At 36.8% G+C, this 15,007-nt stretch overlaps 1 protein-coding gene across 7 annotated transcripts in view; it reads right to left on the bottom strand.

Moving 5' to 3' along the window:
- Nucleotides 1-1,314: 1,314 nt before the first annotated feature.
- LOC139118843 (diacylglycerol kinase delta-like) overlaps nucleotides 1,315-15,007 on the bottom strand; it is a 165,841-nt gene continuing 152,148 nt past the window's right edge. For 6 of the 7 annotated variants that reach the window (XM_070682340.1, XM_070682342.1, XM_070682346.1 and 3 more), the window contains 13 exons: nucleotides 12,946-13,056; nucleotides 12,059-12,155; nucleotides 11,513-11,620; nucleotides 10,429-10,542; nucleotides 9,968-10,102; nucleotides 9,374-9,513; nucleotides 9,014-9,125; nucleotides 8,235-8,330; nucleotides 7,820-7,930; nucleotides 7,522-7,636; nucleotides 7,245-7,277; nucleotides 6,746-6,882; nucleotides 3,141-6,320 (listed from right to left, as the gene is read on the bottom strand). In XM_070682340.1, the coding sequence (XP_070538441.1) occupies nucleotides 6,210-6,320; nucleotides 6,746-6,882; nucleotides 7,245-7,277; nucleotides 7,522-7,636; nucleotides 7,820-7,930; nucleotides 8,235-8,330; nucleotides 9,014-9,125; nucleotides 9,374-9,513; nucleotides 9,968-10,102; nucleotides 10,429-10,542; nucleotides 11,513-11,620; nucleotides 12,059-12,155; nucleotides 12,946-13,056 (1,420 nt within the window). In that variant the 3' untranslated portion in view covers nucleotides 3,141-6,209. Of the gene's footprint in view, nucleotides 6,321-6,745; nucleotides 6,883-7,244; nucleotides 7,278-7,521; nucleotides 7,637-7,819; nucleotides 7,931-8,234; nucleotides 8,331-9,013; nucleotides 9,126-9,373; nucleotides 9,514-9,967; nucleotides 10,103-10,428; nucleotides 10,543-11,512; nucleotides 11,621-12,058; nucleotides 12,156-12,945; nucleotides 13,057-15,007 lie in introns of all 7 variants that reach the window. The other variant, XM_070682343.1, reaches the window with a different exon arrangement.

Raw genomic sequence — 15,007 nt, forward strand, 5'->3', positions numbered from 1 at the left:
CTGGCACAATTTGTGCATAGTTACTATAGTGATTTGTTGCCGGTATAATGATAAAGAATTTAAAATTTGTTGATGGTAGGTGGATTTCATATACACACAGCTTGAAGTGGCAACAGGAACCAGGTACAAGTGCCTTTTGAACATTTTGGTCCAAAACAGAAACAGGGTAATGTGTACAGGAATTTGAATTATTTTTCAGCAAACTGGTTATATTTTCAATGTCTGGTCTGTAGTTTGGAATGTAACCACATTAACCTTTTGAGTGCCAAAGTCAATTTTTATCGACTGTCCAAAATATAACCCAGAAAATTTTCTTTTCAAATCCTGAAAATTTTTTCATTTTTTCCAAAATTTTGTTCAAAAATTGTAGTCACTGAAGAGTAATGTCAATTTAGTCAAAAATTATCAAAAAAGTGTAGAAAAAAATCAAAATATTATAAAACGTTGTACTAGAATTTTGGTGGGAAAAATTACAGCACTCAAATGTTAATTGCCATGGATTTCATATGGCTAATTGTACAGATTATGTCGAGACAGGGATTTGCAGTACAGCTTGAAAAAATATCCATCCCTGAGAGATCAATGCTATATCTCTCATGGTTCTTTGTAACAGTAAAGAATATAAAAGGTTTGGACAAAGTTAGAATGGTACACAAGCATGAATCTAGCTTCATGTCCAGAGCTTTTTTCCTAAATTTACACATACTGAACATTTTTAAGCGCTGTCTTGTGATACGAATTTCTTAGAAATTGTGTCAAAATAACTTTTGGTGTAAAATATGCAATTGTATAGTTTCTCGGAGGATCTTCAGATTTTCAATTCTGTGAATTTTGAACATGTATATTTTTTATCGTGATCAAGATCTACAATATGGTTGTGATCTGTCAACAGATGCAAAATAAATTCACTCTTTTTTGCTCAAGGATCGACTTTGTTGTGTGTTTTTGTACTAGGTGTGGAGTGAAGAGGCTGTGAATCCATTGTCTAGGCTTGAAGCTTTACACAAGAAAGCTCTTAAATATGTTTTCAAAAAAATTCCAATTTGTGGCACCAAGATAGATAATCAAACACCCTAGGGTGCTTGAGAGTATTTTGTGTCTCTATCAGAGTGTGTGAGCAAAACTGTTAAATCCGGAAAGCTTCAGTAGAAGACTTTGTATTTTGATACAATAAGTACACTGTACTATGCCAGAGAAAGTCAATTTGTTTCTTTGTCTGATCCAATATGGCTGCCACATAACTTTGTGTCACAGACACAGCACTGTTAGAATCTCATTGGTTGAAAATAATAAATATACAGACCACAGACTATATTTGAAGCAAAATGAAGACTTTTATTGCAAATATTTTCAATAAAGACTGTACAAGAGAGGAATATTTCTTGGTATAGAAGAGTAAAAATAAGAACTCTGCTGTTTCTGCAGTCTTTGCAGATTTTTTATCAATAAATTAGAAAAAAAATGACGTGGAACATCTGTTGATCTGTGATTTCTCATGAAAGGTTTAACAGTTATTATGTAAATTACACATGTATCAGTGGTAAGTTAGGGAGCCTTTGTGCATAATAGTGTCTTTTGTTTTGCCTCAGCCAATAGGGTTGGGGCAGTGTGTGTAAAGCACCCTTAACTTCAGAGGTGGAGTTATGCAAAACCCACGAATATCATTAAAAAAAAATTGATGTGGAGAGAGCCTTTTAACCTGTTCACCCCCAATTCCCTGTACACAGGTCCACAGTCACCATTGATAACAATGGACTTGGACCATGGTGGTGAAAGGGTTAAAGTTTCGGATTCCATGAAAGTGCATAAGGATAGTATGATGTATAGAATAATTTGGGGTTTCAAGCCCGATGAAAGATTGAAAAAATGTAGCTCAAGCAATGACACACATGTGGAAAATATTTTTCTTTTTCTTTCATAAAAGTAATTTGAAGGTAATTTGACAATATATATGAGTAACATACATGTGAATACCCTGTACAAAATGTTGTTTTTACATGAGAAATTTGTTGTAACAAAACGGGGCAATTCGTTGCATCGTTACATCTAATTCAGCGTGTACAAAGTAAAAAATGAAACCAGCATTTGAAAGATGAATAAAATGTGAGAGATACCTGATTTCTCATTATAAAAGAAATATAAACTTCCATCAGTAGGGAGTTGACATGATGAACTTAGAAACCCTGATACTGATTGGTTGAAGAACACCTCAAAGGTAAGGAATAACCAATCAGAGAGAGCCACTTACATAATGTTTAGTCACCTAACTGTCTGCAATGCTATACAAACCATAACATATTACACTTCTCCTGATTGGCCGAATGCGTGATAAATATAGGTAATGTGTGACAATCAACGAATCACAGGTAACTTTTCATTAGCTATTTCATGGTATATTTTTTCAAGGCATCAAAAGGTCTGAGTGTATTCCTGTTTTCTTGAGATGATAGTTTATGAATATTTCACTGTGTGAGATTTCTCAACAAGAAAACCAAACTCTTATTGGTTAATTGTAGCTTTGTTCTGAAAAGAAGTCCTTTTTCAGATTTTAAACTGATTTCCACAGGCACAATGCAGGTTGTAGGTTGTAGCAAGTTTTCTCTGTAAAAATTCACATAAAAATTTGGTCCACTGGTTATAGGTAAGCACACATACATATTTGCTATGGTTAGCTCATTCGGGTTGGTGTAGTTTCAAGCATACCACCCCTTACTCCTCCAATGGTATAGTCCGATGGCCCACACAACTATATTGGGCCCTCATGTAACTTGCAGGCACTCAAGAGGGGTGGGCAAGGTGATCAAAATCAGCTTGATTTGGTGAATCACACATGATAAATTTTGACAATATCTCTGAGAGATGTTGGAAGTGTCCTGAAAAGGGTATGCATGTTATTGTAAATGCATAAATTTAGAGGTCACAATTACAACTGGGGTCAAAGGTGAATAACAGCTAAAGAATAAGTTTACAACATGAGTCCCCATTAAAAGTGACTCCAAGTCTTTGACAATTGATATGAAATATCGTAGAATAAGCTCACTTGCTTTCAATTCATAAAACTTCAAAACAATAACCACGCTACTGTGCAATTTTACTATGAAAATTCAAAGATGATAATTTCACTCTGAAAGTGGCAAAGGTTAAAGGTGAAAACATGATAAATCTTCATAGTAGCAAGGTTTTAAATTTTTTGTCGGTCTTAAAGATGAATAAAAATGTCATGCAAATGGACAACGGCAGTTTGCAGTTTCTCAAATGAGATCTCAAATATATTCAACACAGAATCAAGGAATAACTTTCAACGCTGCCTGTGCTGACAGCGCCCTCAACGGCACCATTTGTACATACTTCAGAAAACTCGTGAAAAATGTGCTTGACAAGTTTCAAAAAGGAAACACTTGCTGAAAACTGTAATTTCTGCCAAAAATGCAATAAGTTGAGGGGAAAAACAGCAATCAAGCACCACTGTACATACTTAAGCCTGACAGATAGATTGTAAAAGTGTGAAAATTCCCAGCAGCAGCAGCAATGTCTCGAAAGAATACAGAACCTTCAGTGTCATAGAATGTGTGACTTATTGCAATTCTACCACCTTTCAACTATTTTTATGATCACTTGTGTGGTGAACAACTTTTTATTGCCCTTTTCTGCAGGGAGACCACTGAGATAAACTGGTTTTTATTTCAGAAAAAATATATTCTCTATCTATACATTCTATGTGAAACCATATATAGGTTTTCTATAGATTCTGTATAGATTTTAGATGGATTCTATAAAGATTCTATAGATTTCTGCTGAAAACATTGGGAACATATTTACAGTTGTGAGATTTTCTTGAAAAGCAAGAAAATTAGATGTTTGTGTGTTTCTGAAAGTTTCTGAAAGTTTCTGAAATTACTGAACATCAAGATGTATTGACCAATGTAGAGAACCTTTAATCATATTACAGGCTGATGTAAATCCTCCGTGCCAGAGGTCATTCTACCGAGCAATTGTATTTGTGCCATTTTCATTCCAGTACGGGTAAATCCACCGTACTGACTGTATTTTGTCCTCTTGGAAATAAAGCTCACCAGAGATACCAAGCACACCAAGTCACACTACACAAAGATAACAGCTGAGAAAGACTGTGTGCCTTTGTGCGGCTACGGTTGTGCAATTTGATAAAAAGGTGATAAATCGTGATCATCACAGTTAGTTTCATACACAGAAAAACACTCACTGAACAAAACATATAGGTTGAGAAAATCGTATCATCCACGTGCTTATAGGCCATTAAAGCCAAATCTACCCAGCAGGAATGTATACTGAATATTGTGTTTATTATTGGATTTCGAGAGAACTAATGGTGGGCATGGTGATGACTTTAATGACCTTGGTGATGACCTAGGTCAGCCCTGATAGTGGTTGGACCCCCTCTGCAGCCCCTGTTATCTTAAGTCTGGCAATTTTGCTGGCTGTAAAAAATCATGTATAATCACATCCCAAAGGAGTTTTGCACATTTGCCTCAGACTGTTGGCAGTTTCTTGTGCTTTTTTTGTTAGTTTTACAGAAAATTTAACAAACATTGCATTTCAAGCACAGTTGGAACTCTGAAATTGATCTGAATGTTATCAAAATAACTATAACTGCTTTAGGAATTTGTTTCTGAAGCTGTTCTATTTCTACAAATCACTTGATTTGCTGACAGCACAACATAAAGATAACGTTTGTCTTTCACAGTATTTTTTTAAATTTTTTTTTGTATTAAAAAAAAATACAGTGAAAGACAAACATTATCCGTATGTAAGGTCAAGGTTGAACGTTGAAAACTAATAAATTTTTTCTATCGTGTCTGCAAAACTTTTTCAAGTTTTTAATTAAGTGTATCTTAGTCACTGATGCTATCTTTTATGCTTGAAAAAACATGAACAGGTTTGCCATGTGCTTGACATGTGACATAATGGTGAATGTTGCAACCAGAAAGATTGAATATAAAGTCTTTATATATTAAAAATTACTGACAGAAGCCTGGAGAAAGTAACCAATTGGAGGTAACACAATCCTGAAGAGTGGCCATGTACTTTGTTGTGTGCAATCACCTGCCACTGTTTGTTATCAACAGTTCTAAAGTACAATCTCTATGACTTTTTACTGCGAAGTAAACAACTCTCAACAAGTGTGATCACGTTCAGATGGACTTAAAGGTTGTGTTCAAACTGCAGTGGACATGCCAACAGTACGGTAGGTTGTGGCCAAGTGCAGTGTGAAACTCTTGCACTCAGGAGGTATTGTGTCACAGGCAAGTGTTGTTAGGACCATTTCAGTGCAAAAAGGCTGACTGTATGGCTTGGGCCATGGACATGCTCCGTTATTTTCAAGTCTTAGTTAGTGAAAAAATGTTGAAATGGCACAAGGAGCTGTCAACAGCCTAGTTTGACAACAAGACGACAAATGCAAAGGGCTGGGTCACCTTTCAATTGAGAAAAAAAACATGAGTACAGTTCAAGCTGGGTAGATTGGCAACCTGTGGCTGTATATATATATGTACAAAACTTTGCATGTTACAAGGTAATAAAATCTTGAAAAATTTGTTCATGATTCTTTTCAAAAGAATAAAAAAAAAAGTTTGCAAACACACATTTATTTTTCAAGGCTTGTAGTTTGAAACATCTAGAAAGTAGCATTTCTTGAAATTTGTGAAAGAGATAGTAATGTAAAAAGTTGATAATAACTTACACTGTAATGTGGAAAGATTTTGTGAAAAAAGTCTCAAAAAACACATTTTTTTTCTGAAATTTGGTAAAAAATGACTCTGAGCTTAGGAAAAAGGAGAATTTTTTTGGTTGAAATTGAAAGACATAATGTGCAAGTTTTGAAAAGTAAGCATTTTGTCTTGAGAACTTTAACTCGTTCATCCATCAGATGTCTTACATTATCTTAAAATCTGTGGACAGTCCATTAGTAGAATTGGGAAATTCTGTTAAGTTCTTCTGTCAGAAATTTTGAACCATCCTGACTTCTGTTGTTCCAACACCATTGTGTTAATCACCACAACATAACATTCTCATCAATAAGTTGTGAAAAATATTCTGCCTCCTCATGTCCTCTTCCTCAGTCTTTTCACAGCATCCATTGTACAAACCGTTTTCGACCTTAAAGGAAGACATCGATCAAGCGACACACATCCATCCTCTTCCAAAGACTGTAAATTGTGGTCCATCCTCGTTCAAGGACTTGGTGGGTTTCTCAAATATATGGCCAATCTCTCTTGCGTGTGCATTTCTTTGATGCTCTGCAGAATTCTTTTGATGTGTCCGACTTTGGAAATGCCAAGTTCCTGAAAATAATTAAGCAAAAGACTTGTTTCAAGAGTTTGAAATGCAAAGCACTTTATCTTGGACTGCCCAAATTTGAATGTGTAAATGACATACATTAGGACAGGAAGCTGAAGCAGCATATTTTGTGCAGGAATACTCTTCGGTTAGATTTTTGTGATTTTGAACATGCAGGGCAAGTAATTTAAAAATAAATGTTGAGGTAGTATGTGCCTCAAAAATGAAACGCTTAAACTTTTGCTCAAACTTTCTCCAAGAAAAAGTCAACCGTTCTAATTCCAAATCAAGAAGAAAAATCAGGGGCCACAATTCAAATTTTGATAGTAGAGAACCAAGGTACCCAACATTTATTGATATTTAAAGTTCAAAACCGCTGCCATCCCTGTGTTAGCTCTATGTTTTCTGATTCACAACTGAGAATACCAACCTTCAAATCCCTTCGTTCCAGGATGAGTAACTCTGACCCCCTGACGTCGTGCTTGATGAAGTTTTCTTTGTATTCCCCCAGGGAGAGACTGTCCAGCCAGCCGGCTACTTCCTCAGTGCCCCATGTCTTCACCGTACCTGAATTGAATGAAGTGTTCCCAGGAATTAAAACAGGAGGTACAAATGCAAAAGCCAGCTCTTTGAAAGTGAATGATTTAAAAGAATTTCCTATTTTTGACATGACACAAAGCCTCCCAAAGGAAAGTCGGAAGACAAGGCATATTGTGCGCATACATCGATGTGTCTTTGTTTGTGATATATTGCAATAACAAAGGTGCAGAGTTTGTTGAAGCACCTGGAATCCATAGACCTACTGCCAAAATAGGTACAATTTAAATATACTAATTTCATCATCATTTGAGCATATCTGAATGATGCCATTCCTGCAGTTTATCCTTACAGATATGAGTTCTTCATAGCGTCAATGAAGGATAACCTACCTGCTCTGTTAACGACTTCTTGACCATACTCAGCTGTGGTGTCAAAAACAGAGAGAAGATGTTTTCATACATAATTTTCAAAGAAGCTGTCAGTTTATTAACTATGCGATTGATATAATATCTAAGTCTGTCATGACTTTGTTGTGAGGACAAAGTATTTGAAAATGAACAATATCATATTATTTTCATTAGTTTTACAGTTTTGCTTGAGTAATTTTTGTTTGAAAGAAAATGAAAAGTATTTATATATGATATTAATATCCAAAGTGATTGTTACCTGCTTGTACAGCAGCATATTTCTTCTCCAGCTCCTTCAAATCTTTCTTAGATAGTTTCTTGACCTTGGGGGCGCTCTGTGTCTTTGACTTTGCACCCTTTCTCTTCTGCTCAGCCTGTTCCAATATAGAAATAGGAAGGGTTGAAAAAAAGGTTTTTACCTGTACTATTGTAGCATCAAAACTAAAATTTGGCAATGTTGGCATCTTTTTAAATTCTTCCTGCTTTTCTGAACCCTTGAACTTGAACAAGATAGGAACCAAGTCGCTCCTGGGCAACTTATTACGGTATACACTTACCTCATCATCGTAGGAGACACCTTCAATATTGACCACCTTCCTCAATTCTGTGTCCACATTCTGCAAAGCTGCGGTCAGTTTCTCGTCCAACTCCTCCCGCAAACTGACATCCTGAGTATGAGAAACACAAACAGTAAATCAGGGAGCAAGGCCAGTTGTGCCCTATACAACAGCTGCTGCTAAACAGTGATGATATTGGACCTAAATGAGCATAAATGGGGGTTACAGGTCATTCACTTTGTTTATAATTTGTCGAAATTTTCATGGGTGAGAAAATGTACCTTCCATCAGCCTTCACCGCCGATCATGAATTTTGTTCTGTGGAGGTATTCTGATTAAAGAAAGTGAAAAGCACAACTTGATATCAGACACTACAGCACAGACATAATAGATATACAGATGCAGAATAACTTACCAAGTTGTATGACTTGGTGTTTAAAAACACAGCTGTCTCTTGGTGTAATGTCCTGATACTGTTGATGAAATCAATCACATTCTTGCGATTGGCTCCCTGTAAACGTAATCATATGACACATTTCTCATGAAAAAAGAATATTCTGTGTTGATAAATTTTCAAGGAAATAGCTTTCATTTTGAAAAGGTTGTGTGACAAATCTGAGGATTTGAAAAATTTAAGAATTTGATGTTGTGAATGGACTTACAGGACGTATCCACTGCAGATGTGACCTTTCACCTGCAAAGACCCTTTAAGGGCATTAGCTTTAACTTTTTATGGCCTTTTTTACCATTTTTGGTTTTAATATCAAATACAGCGCCACACATGGTGACTTACTAGTCAACTCAGTAAGGACATGTGTAAACGGTATTGTTATTGCTGATGAGTTAATTCTGGTCTGGACTAGAATTTAAACCTAAACTATAACAGTGCAATTTACATGGTGTTTCAACACACTTTGGAGGCTAGAACATAAACATAGAAATGACAAACGAAACAAAAACAATGAAAATTAAATGTTATAGCCACAATCACCATTGATAAGCATGGCTTTGATCTAAATCATGGTGGTGATAGGGATTAAACCCTTTCAACACCATGGTTTAAACCAATTCTATTGTATTCCATGGTAAAGTTGGACCTCTAGAAAGGGAAATGGGATGAAAGGGTTATGATGTACTGGCCGTCCTGATGATGTTGTTGTTTCAAAGACGTTGTAGAATACCAAAATATCATACCTCAGCTATTTTCCCTCCAGGGAAGAGTACATCAAGGCTGTTTGATGCTGATGACGCGAAAGGAGACAGCTCCTGCTCCACTGTGCTGTGGCTGATAGTGGCAATCTTCACACTTGATGGAAAATAAAGAAAGAATCATACAAAGGTTAACACTGAGGGCTCTCATTGCTAGAAGCTTTTGAAATATGTACCAAAAGGCTTGCCTACAGGCTCCACAGGAAATAGTGTCCTTCTAATTGAACTGTTTTAAGTACAAATTTTAAAGCTATTACCCCCACAATTGTTGATATAATCGTATTACTCTTTGCTTTGGATGAGTCTATTCTTAAGAAGAGGGATGGTAACATAACAAATGCTCACCTTCTTATGAGTGCAGCAGAGGCTTCTGAGAATGGTGTAAGAATGTTAGCTTCTTCATCTGTGATTGGCTGCAGTTGCACCGACTTGCCCTTTTCAACTTTCTGCTTGTCTGCCCAGATTTTCAGAGTTGTTTCAAATGCCTAGTGAGAGAAATTTAGCATAAGGAGATCAGTCCTTCATATACAGATGTACTGATTAGAGAAGTTTTGGTACATGTATGTTAGAGTCTAAAGTGTCATTGCACTCATAAGTTTATTTTTGCTTGTGTATGTATGGAAAGAAGTGTTGAATACATTGGTATACACAATATCTGAATACATTGCCACTACTATTATCATTTTTTGTTAGTTTAAGTTAAACTAACCCAGGCACCACTCAGCTGTGGTGGAATTTTATTGTTTTCAATGGCGTGGGGATGAACCAACTTAGTGGCAAACAGGGGTGATAGTGTCAGTCACTCATGAAAATATTGCAAGTTGAGGGTTCCCCATGACCTAGACAATATCAACATTGCAAGATCATACATGGAGTCAATGGGATGGACACACATATATGTAATGAAAAATTATCTTCAATATATCCTCTACTACTCACTCGATCCCTGATCAACATCTGTGCTCGGTTTTTGTGAACAATCTTGATGAAACCCGGCGGCTGAATCCACGCTTCCCCGTCAACCTGAATTGGTAAGCCTTCGTCACCTAGGATTGTCAGCTTCAGAACTCGACACTGAAATAAAAATAATAACCATAATTTAACAACCTGAAAACTTCTTTAAAATTATCACTTATCTGTCATTAATTTGTTTGATATTTATGAAACTATATGCACTTGTTTTATCATTTCACTGCACCATGAGTGCCACAGTGTGGTGACCATGAGTCCATAGTATGCTTCCTTCCAGGTAACTCTTTTCCTCAAGACATCTTTTGTGAATGTTTCTTGCTCCTTTTTTCCACATTCACACTTCAACAGCTGAACATTATGGCTGATGAAACAGCCTTGGTACAATGCAAATACACAGTCTACACTTGAGAGACAGAAAATATCCCTACCTGTGCAATTCTATGGTGTTGCACACTGATCAAGCGAGACATGGCCATGTGTGTAACACCATAGACAGCAACCACTTCTAGGATTTTGTCATCAAACGATGGCGCTGCAAAGTTCTGAAAATGACAAAATTCGATTAGATAGCAACATTAGTCACCAATAAACAATTACGAAATGTTTACCTTTATCTGCTTAAAATTGAAAGGTACAGTTATTCAGAATCAGAGGTTAAATATTTGCTGACATCTGTAAATGGACTGTACCATTTGTTTGAAGAGAGTTTCAAGTCTTAGGGAATATGTTTTTGAGATTAGTCGATGATGAGCAATAAGCTGCAACATTTTTTATATGCTTCAACTTTTTTTATGTTTAACCTGAGTCTTAGACACAGCAACATTATGGAAACTTGAACATCAATAATATTATGCAACTTTTTTCAAAATAGTTCAACCAAAATCATTACTTTAGTGTGCTTTGACCAAACAGAGCAAAGTGGAAGAGTGGTTTAGTTCTTTGACAACTGTTGTAAAGTAACACTCGGCAAAATGTAGGGAGACTGAATGAGCTTAAGGTAGAACGCACCTCGGGGACAGACATTCGGACTCTCAAACTTTTACAATTCTCTTCTGATATACCACATGTGGGGGTTCATTTTAAAGCTCTTGGTGAAAGAAAACTTTTCACTGACTTAGTTTTTCGAAATTCGAAAATTTTTATTTTTTTCCATAGAGTTAACACAGGGATGGCGGCCATTTTGATTTTCTAATATCGGTAAATCTTGGGTAATTTGTTTCTCTAGTACCAAAATTTGTATGGTGACCCCCTATTTTTATACTTGATTTTGAAAGAGAATGATTTAAAGATTCCTTGAGGAAAGTTAGAGCAAAAGTTTAAGTCTTTCACTTTCGAGGTGCATACTACCTTAAGGCTTGCTTAGCAATCAAATCATGATTACCCTCAGGCGGCATGATTCAATTCCATTAAATGAACGGCTAGAGAACAGGTTGATTCCAAATTGAAATTGAGTAGGGGTGGACAGGATGGGTTTAATGAGAGGGGTAGAGTGATGTGACCGACAGTACTTACAGAGTCTTCTTTCCTCCCTCCCCAGAAGTTGAACCCTCCCATGTAACTTGGAATGTTGAGAACCACAATGCCTTGTAGTGTGGGTAATGGTATTCTCTGCCCATCACACTGAAAGGTGATAAATATAAAGATGTAAGTATGCATTCATGTACAACTAGAAGTGACTGACTGACGATGCCAAGTGACAGATCTACAAAAGGTTGAGAGTTGTCCAGGGTACAATGTGCCAACTTCTTAATTATTTATCCGATACTTTTTTCCAATTTCACTCACTTATTCTCTATATTTCCACATACATTAACTGAACCAGTTCTCTCTCGTTGTCCCCATCTCTCTCTGTCCCTCTCGTCTCTCTCTCTCTCTCTCTCTCTCTCTCTCTCTCTCTCCCTGTGTCTTCATGTGTATCCATCTTGCCATCTTTTTGCTTGACTTTGTCCCTCTTTCAGACACAACACCGCATAGTTCTACTCAAAAAGCAGTTACAGAATTACACGTATCTAGAAACTTCAAGAAAGTTGCAAATAGCACAGTAGTGCCAGTTCTCACCTCTAGCTGTATTCTCTCATGTAAATTCTTGGATGTCCTCTGCACCAACTCTTTCCCGGCAAAGATTCCGTACCAAGTCTTGGCCTTCTTACGACTCCTATGGGATTCAAATCACATTACATTGTATTGATTTTACGTTGCATTGCATTCATCACCTTTTCCTGAACTCTTCAACAGTGTGCTGCATAGACTGCTCTGATTTTAACCCTTTGAGTGCTGTAATTTTTACCTCCAAAAATTTAGTGCAACATTGTAATAATTTTTTGGAATTTTTCTTTAATAGTTTTGATAATTTTGGACCAAACGGACATTTGCTATATTTTTTTATCAAAATTTTGGGGATAATCTGAAAACAAATTGTTTTGATTTAGAACAAATAGTCTGCGTTATATTTTTCAAAGGTGACAAAAATTGACTTTGGCACTCAAAGGGTCAAAGTAGTACACGCCTCAAACTTGAAAGATTTAAACTTTTGCTCAAACTTTCCTCAAGGAACTTTGTAACATTCTTTCAAAATCACAAATAAAAACTAGAGGGGGAGGGGGGGGGGGGAGATCACCGTTCTAATTTTGGCACTACAAAATTAAGTTACCCACTATTCATATATAAAAAAGAGAAATGGTCGCTCTCTACGAGGAAATATTAAGATTGTGAAAATTTCATGAACTCAGTAAGCTATTAAATTAGTCCACACGAGCAGAATACAAGCAAGCTAAATATTGTAAAATGTTGAGTCTTAGTATCTGTCTGAGAGGTACGTGGTATCATAAGGCAAGGTTCAAATTTTCTCTACGAGATGTTTTTTCTTCACTTCATCAATTCCATTGTCTTCTACATAAATTTTCATTCGATGTCTAAATTCTCTCTGTGCATTATAACGTACTGACCTGCATTTTTCAGGGTGTTCTTCCCGTTTGTTGTGAAAGTCTAAGGCGATTTTTGCATCCAGACCAATACCAAAGTAGTTATTCATTACATATCTCTCATCATAGCCTTCCCTGTTGGCAAATAAACAAATAACGGTAAAAAATGTCAACTTTGTGTATAGTTAACCGGTTTTTGAGGTCAATTACTAAGAACTCTCAAAAAAATTACAAAACGTAACTTTTGGGATTTTTTTCAGTGTGACAATAATTTAGAGGGGAAAGCAATGTACTACCTGATACAGACAAGTCATCGTTGATGACACAGTCCCCGCTTGTCCATTTTGTTATAATCATTGGTGTCTAGGTAGCTGTGGTCTAGGTCGCTGTGGAATGACATTGATGCAATGGGTGCATCAGGCCTGTGACTTGCATAATAAAGTAATTTGAGGAACGTGTAATAAATGACTCATCTCTGCCGGTAATGACCACTGAAGGAACTTTCGATTACATCACACATAACGATGCCCTCACTGCCTCTAGTGTCATGACGGCACATACTATACACATGGTTTGGTGGAATTTTCGAAATGCTATGGGATTGGGTATGTTGTTGTAATCAGCCATTTCGGATCATATAATGAAACAATTTAATGTGCACAAGAATGCAGCCATAGTATTTTATCTTCGTATCACGTTTGAACAAATCAGTCCATCGAGGGACAGTGACCTATGTTTATGTTTCAAAGACATAAAAAAATCACACCAAAATTGAAATCAAATGGCTGTCTCTTGACCATATGGATCATAGCACAAAATTAGTAGACATGCATATGTATGCCATAGTACTTTATCTTTGTACCAAGTCTCAACAACATTGGTTAAGGAATATTTGCATATGATTAAGAGATATTGGAAAAAATTTACAATCTGGCAGCCATATTGGAACATGTCACGAAGTAAATTGACATGTATGCCATAGTGCTTGATCTTTGTGCCATGTTTGGACAAAATGGGTGTAATGACCTTTGAATTATGCTTCAGAGACATGCAAAATTCCAACAAAATGGCAGTTCTGCAGCCATATTGGATCCTATCGCAAGGTTAATTGATACATGCAATGCATGCCATAGTACGTGCTTTGCCTTTGTGCCAAGTTTGAACAAAATCAATTCAAGGATGTTTGAGTTACAGTTCAAAGATATGAAAAAATCGCAAAAAAAAGGCCACCTGTCAGCCATATTGGATCATTTCACCAAATAAATTGGTGTTCATATGAAGGGCATACTGTTTTGCTTTTGTGCCAAATTTGAACAGAATCGGTTCAAGAATGTCTGAGTTATGGTCCATAGACATGAAAAATCGCAACAAAATGGCCGCCTCACGCCCATATTGGATCGTATCGCAATATAATTTGACATGCATGTGTAGGCCATAGTGTTATGCCTTTGTGCCAAGTTTGAACAGAATCAGTTCGAGGATGTTTGAGTTATGGTCAAAGACATGAAAAATCGCAAACAAAATGGCCGCCTCGCGGCCATATTGGATTGTATCGCAAACTAATTTGACATGCACATGTAGGCCATAGTGTTATGCCTTTGTGCCAAGTTTGAACAGAATCTGTTCAAGGATGTCTGAGTTATGGTCCAAAGACATGAAAAATTGCAACAAAATGGCCGCCTCGCGCCCATATTGGATTATATCGCAAAATTATTTGACATGGATATGAAAGCCATAGTGTTATGCCTTTGTGCCAAGTTTGAACATAATCTGCTCAAGGATGTCTGAGTTATGGTCCAAAGACATGAAAAATCGCAACAAAATGGCCGCCTCGCGGCCAAATTCGATCGTATCACAAAATAAATCGACGTGCATCTGTAGGTCATACTGCTATGCCTTTGTGCCAAGTTTGAACGAAATTGGTTCAGCAGTGTCTGAGAAACTGTTGATGACGGACGGACGGACGGACGGACGGACGGACGCACAGACGGGACCCAATCTATAAGTCCCCGCCGGACTTCGTCCGCGGGGACTAAATCAGAACTGGACTTATACATTGGGGTTGGAGGTCAAGGTGTGAGTACAA

Source organism: Ptychodera flava, chromosome 19 (assembly GCF_041260155.1).
Source record: "Ptychodera flava strain L36383 chromosome 19, AS_Pfla_20210202, whole genome shotgun sequence".
NCBI lineage: Eukaryota > Metazoa > Hemichordata > Enteropneusta > Ptychoderidae > Ptychodera > Ptychodera flava.